A 6030-nucleotide genomic window follows, 5' to 3' on the forward strand; every position below is an offset into this window, starting at 1 on the left:
AGCACATTGTAAAAAATTGGATGATAGGGATTAGAGGCAGAGAGACAACCCCCAAGTTTCAGACTCATGATCTTAGAAAAACCTTACTTCTTTCTTGGGTTAACTTTTTTCTAAAGTTGGGCAACTATGATGGGTAATTCATTCATTCAACAGATATTCACAAATCATTTTCTATGTATAGTGGATGTAAAAGTGCTTTTCCCAATGTCTGGCCCCAGAGGAAATGCTCAGGAAAAACTTTTTTTCCTTTATCCTTCAAAACTCAACCCTAGTGTCCCTTTCTCCAGGGAGGATTTCTCAATTCCACCCCAAATCATACCGTTTTTAACACTGCTAAGCTGTGGTAGAGTGCCTGTGTGGGGAGTAGGCTGAACCAGGGGGAGGGGAGAACTGGAAAGGCACAAGGCCTGGGCTAAACAATGGGGGAGGTGGGCGGTGGCAGAGAGGGAGGGTCCAAAACACTTCAGATGTCCATGTTAGCAACTCCAGGATCATGTTATTTCTTTCCACAGGGCCTTTGTTAATGCACTTTCCTTCTGCCCAGAATATCTTTCCTCTTATTTATCCTTTGACTCAGCTTGGATGTTTCCTCCTCCAGCAAGTCTGCTTTGCCCAATCATCTCTCCTCTGTGCTCTCCTTGCCTTCTTTGCTCACCACATTCAATACTTCTCACACTAAGTGGCCATCATCTGTTTGCTTGTCTGTCTCCCGACAAGGCAGGAAAGTCAGGCTGGGGAACTAACTAGAAGTGACCTGAAGCTTTCAACATCCATTCAACAAATATACTGCTCACAAAAATTAGGGAATATTTCAAAATGAATACAAAGCAATAAAATATCCCCTAATTTTGTGAGCAGTATATTTATGGAGCACCTACTCCGTGCCAGGCCCTGACCAGGACAGCTTTGATAAAGGCAGACACATATGGAAAAGGGAAGATGAGAAGGATTTCAGTGGAGAGAGAACAAGGGAGGGGCGTTTGTATTAGTCATACTGCATTGAGTGCAGTAACAAATAAACCCCAAATCTTAGTGACTTATTAATACAACACAAGTTTATTTCTTGCAAATGAGAAGTCTGATCTGGTGATGCCAGGGTCTGGAATCTTTCTGTCACATGCTCTGCCATTTGAATATGTGGCCTTCCAGGCTTCTGTATCAGAAATAAAAGAGGTGATGGAGGTTTAGGGGCTCTAAACTGCCTTAGCCTAGGAATGACACCCTTCTTTTCACAGCCCATTGACTAGGACTAGTCATATGACTCCACCCCAACTGTAGGGAGGCCACAGAAATTCATGGACTATCTCTGCCACAGCCTCCTAGGCTAAATGAAAGTCCTGTGTGTGAGAGGGGTTTGGGAAGCAGTACATAGACTCTAGGATTAAGCCACAATGCCTGGTATGGACCCACAATAAAACCCACTGACTGAGGTTTTGGTTTTTTACTTTTTTTTTCTTATTTTTTTGTGATTGGTTTTAAGTGTCTTTAGATGGCCTCTTTGGTTTGCCCCAGTCTCCATCACTCCCTCTTGTCCTGTACCCAGCCTGCCTCCCTTCCTGGACCCAGAAGGCCTCTGGTTTGTGTCCCCAACCATAGCCTTTGCCCTCATTTTGCCTGCTAGATGACCCAAACTGTTGATTCATGCCACAGAACTATATAGATTACAAACCTGAGCCAGACCAGCACTCTCGCCAAACCAGGCATATTCAAGGCAGGGTCCTAAGCTGGCTTCTCAGACCCATGGCTCCACCTTAGCCAGCTCTGTGTCTTCCAGCAAGCCCTTCCACTTCTCCAGGCCCAGTTTCCCCAGGTGTCCAATGGGCTCCAGAGTCTCCACCTACCTCCCAAGCTTGTTCTGATATGGGGGCAGTGGAGAAGACTTTATATCCCCCAGGGCCCCCGATTCCTTCTCACCAGAGCTGGGAAGCTCTAGTCCTGTCCCCTCTCAATGCTGAAAAGAAAAACTCCTAACCAGCCGAGGCAGAAGTGCAACAACAGAGCTCCAAGTTTATCTAGATGTGTGTTTTATTATCATTAGAATGATTATCACTGACAAGGGGAAGGTGTCAAGCAGGTTATATAGAAGCCATACATCCAGATGTTCATATATTCCCACACACATTTATTCCATGGCTACCACACAACACAGTACCACAGGGGGACTCCACCTAAAATGCTTCCCCCAAGCAGAACACAGCTGTGGGTCAGGTGCTGCCACTCACAATCCAGATCACTGAAGAAGGGGAGGAGACCTTGGGTTCTAGGGACAAAATTTACATGTGGCAAATCCAGACACATTGGGCAGGGAATAGAAGTTAGATTTGGATATCACCACTTCAATTTCACCCCACCCTCACTGGCTGCTTGCCCCAGAGGCACTCTGCCTCTCTCTGAAAATTCCTTAGAAGACACAGAAGGGTAATCTTAGTCAGGGCGAAGGCTGGGGAGCAGGCCTGCAGAATGGGGTCTCTGGGATCTTTCCCCTTACCAGCAATGCAAAGTGGAGTAATATGGGGTTTTAACTCATAGGATTTTCTCATATCCCTGAAGGAGGGGTGCAAGGCCAGGGGTTTGGGTGTGTACATACAGGGGGGCTCAGGTTTATGACCAGGGATCTTAAGGCAGAGGGAAAGAGGGGATCACAAAGGGATATGGCACACAGGGCTCAAGACATTCTTAGACCCCAAACTCGACTTTTTACAGGAAACTGGGCTCACTCCTCTAGGGGCTCCCCAGCCCAGGCCGTCCGCCGTCCAGGGTGCTGCCGCTTTTCCTCAGGCCCCTGACCCCTGCTCAGGTCATCCAGGAGCCCCAGCAGGAGGCTGGTTTGACCACAGGCTTCCTGGAGTCCACATAGGCCTCCCAAGGCTCTCTTGCCTGGATGCTGGCGTTTCTTGGGCATCTGCTCTCCCTCCTTCTCCTCCTCTTCTTCCTCTTCTTCCCAGCCCCTTTGGGCCTTAGGATTCACCAGCCGTCTGCCTGGGTGCTGCCTCTTGGTGAAAGTATACCCCAGCCAGGAGGAGCGCCGGCCAGGGTGCTGCCGCTTCTGCTGGGCCACATCCACTGACCACGTAACAGCATCCTCCCGCCGGCCTGGGTGCTGACGTTTGTGGGGTCCCACAGCCTCTCCTTCTTCCTCCTCTTCAACTCCCTCTTCTGCCTCCTCCTCCCTTTTGCCTGGATGCTGACGCTTAGAGAGCCAGTCAGGTCGAAAGATCTGGGAGTCTGTGGAGAAAGAAAGAGGCCAGTGAAAGAACCCCTGATCCCTGAGTGCCCACTCCAGCCATCTTCCAGTCTAGGCAGAAGTCCCTGCAGCATTCACCCAGAGTTATGGCCTTGCATCTGTCTCTCAAGTCTCACAGATACACTCACACAGATGGTCAAAGGCATGACTTCTGGTTCCAATCCCAACTCTGCCACTCCCTGGCTGTGTGACCATAAGCAACTCACTTAACCTCTCTGAGCTTCAGTTTTTTTCTGTGTAAAATGAGGGGTAATAAAGTACTTATCTAAGAGGTTGTTAAGAAGATCAAATAGTGTGATAAGGTATTTAAAGTGCTTAGAACTATGAGTGCCTGGCATATTTTAGCCTCATAAGTAGTAAACACCCAGACTTTCTTTCTCCCAAGCATAGATTCTTCCCCACTAAAGATATGCTCTCTGTGAAATATCCTTAGGGCTGAGATGCAAAAGGAATGGTCCCAGGAAAGGGTCAACTCATGACCCTGCTAAGGGTGTGGCCAATGAGTTTCTGAGCAAGAGGCTGAATGACCAAGTCGCTCCCTCTCCTCTGATCTGGGTTTCCCCCAGCCCTCTCCTGGGCCTCCTCTCGCCAGGCAGCCGGAGATAGACCCGCCTCTCACCTGATTCGCGATTTCCCTGATCCCCTGGCAGCCGCTCGAGGTCCTTCGGGAGAAGGAGGAGGCGCTCCGCCCGGCGCAGGAGGTCGTCCAGGCTCGGGGGCTCTGCGGCAATCGCCTCCTGCTGAGCCACCTCAGGCTGTGCTCGGCCTCCAGGGACACCCGTCAGAGCCAGGGTCAAAGCCATGGCGAGCAGCAACCAAGGGCCAGGCATGGTGGTGTCTGGAGTCGGGAGGACAGAGAGCTAAGCCCGCCACCCCCCTCCCTGTACGCTGCATCTCCCCCTTTCCCGTCCCAGCGGGTCCTCGAGGCCGAGTAACAACTCATTTAAACACTCTTCCGAAAGCAGGACTACCTGTCACCTTGGTGGAGGGGGGGGGGGGGCGAGGGCAGCAGGAGGCTCTACCTCGGGTTCTAGATGTCGTCACCCATGCTTGGAGCGCCTGTTTGCGCGAGCCAGGAGGCCGTGGGAACCCGCCGCCACCGCCACTGAGCGGTGCTCCTTGACCCCGGGGCAGCCGGCGCCGGCGCAGACTCGGCAGAAGTGTAACCACGACTGCGGCGCCGGCCCGACGGTCACGGTGCTCAGTGCCGTGTCTCGGGCTGAGACTCTCCCCAGGGTTCCCAAGGCAGCCTTCTTATCCCCACACTCCTTTGCCAATGTTCTAATTCCAACGCCACGCTCTTGTTTCTAATGCTAAGGTTACGTGACTAAAGTCGCCAGAGATCGAATTCTGACCCTAAAGTCCTAATTCCCACGCTAAAATTCTATTTCTAGCGCTGAGACTGAGATTCTAGGCTCAATTCGATTCTAACGCGAAAATTCACTTCTAACGTCGGGATTTGGATTCTAATTCTCAGGTTCTCACGCCGACACCCAGACTGCCTCGCTGCGCCGCCGCGTCCCGGCAGGCAGGGGTGGAGTGGCGAGTCTTCCGTACGACGCCCAGAATCCAGGACGTGAGTGCACAGGGGTGACCGCCACCGGTGCGCCCGCGCCAGGGAAGAACCGGAGCAGGAACGCAGCGCCCCACCTGTGCGCCGATGCAGCCGCTTCTCCCGGGGCGCACTGGAGGGTGGGAGGAGAGGCCCTCTGTCCCGGACGCCGCCTGAAGGGGGAGAGGACGGAGGGGGTTACCTGCCTGGCGCGAGCTCCGTGGGACCGGTCCGGGATCCTGGGCCTGAGAGTCCGCAATTTCGGGGTCTGGAGGCGGTGGATCAGAAGTCCTGGAGCGCTCGCAGGACCCCTGACGCCCGTGGCCGCTGCTCCGCCGGGCCGTTGCTTATATCCGCGCGAGGCAGCGGCGCCGGTGAGGTCAGCCGGGAGGGGTCGCGGCCACCGGGAAGGGGCGCTGACGGCAGCGGGCCCCGCGGGTACCCCGCCCGCCCGCCTGCCAGCTCCACCGGAAATCTGGGGCGGGGGCGGCGAGACGGGAGGGAGAGCGAGCTGACCCGAGCTGCAGGATGGGGTGCTGGTGCGAGGTCATTTCTGCACCCAGCTCTGAAGGTCTGTTGTCTAAGAGAACACACATGTAGGAACAGAGAGACACAGAGAATCACACAATTAAAGAGACACATGGGAGAGAATAGGAGGTAAAGACAAAGACTGAGAGATGCATATATCTCTATGAAAGAAATATAGATACAGAGCAGACATACAACACACACACACACACACACCAAAGAGACAGAAAGACACACAGATAGAGACAGAGAGAGGAAAAAAGGAAGAAGAATGGGGTAGAGGGAGAGGGAGAAATTAGGGGATAAGTGGGATCTGGGCTCTGATCTTGACTGTCACCTTTGGCAAATGCCTCCCACTCTCTGGGTCTCAATTTTCCTCATCTATACAGAGGGGGACATTCTTCAGAATGCCAAAACTGGCGGTCTGTGGACCACCACCAGTTTATAGACTGTTTTGTGTGACTCCCACAGTTGTTGTTTTTTTAACCTGAATAACCAATATATAAATGCCAGGAAAACTCAGGAAAAATTCTGACTTATGACTTCTATTGGAAAAGAGTGGACCTACACTTCTTAACAAAAGCCCACTGGACCAGAGCCTGCATACTCTCCACCACACTCTTCACCACTCCCTACTATCTCCCATTGTGTTGCGCCAATCACCAAGAAGGGACATTGGAGTTTGTGGATCCTGGACCACAAATCT

The 6030-nt window shown here is 52.3% G+C and overlaps 1 protein-coding gene across 5 annotated transcripts; it reads right to left on the reverse strand.

The window, feature by feature from the left end:
• Nucleotides 1-2109: 2109 nt before the first annotated feature.
• Nucleotides 2110-5209, reverse strand: TRH (thyrotropin releasing hormone). Of its 5 annotated transcripts, none has more exons than XM_066350859.1 (3): nt 5003-5209; nt 3864-4082; nt 2110-3225 (listed from the first exon to the last, which is right to left on the reverse strand). In XM_066350859.1, the coding sequence occupies exons 2-3, from the start codon at nt 4072-4074 to the stop codon at nt 2714-2716; spliced, it is 723 nt and encodes a 240-aa protein (XP_066206956.1). In that variant the 5' UTR covers nt 4075-4082; nt 5003-5209; the 3' UTR covers nt 2110-2713. The 5 variants fall into 5 exon arrangements, with proteins under 5 accessions (XP_066206956.1, XP_066206961.1, XP_066206960.1 ...); XM_066350864.1 differs by having other exon boundaries at nt 4999-5134; XM_066350863.1 differs by lacking the exon at nt 5003-5209 and adding an exon at nt 4689-4781.
• Nucleotides 5210-6030: the final 821 nt, after the last annotated feature.

This window comes from Saccopteryx leptura, chromosome 10 (genome assembly GCF_036850995.1).
Source record: "Saccopteryx leptura isolate mSacLep1 chromosome 10, mSacLep1_pri_phased_curated, whole genome shotgun sequence".
Taxonomy (NCBI): domain Eukaryota; kingdom Metazoa; phylum Chordata; class Mammalia; order Chiroptera; family Emballonuridae; genus Saccopteryx; species Saccopteryx leptura.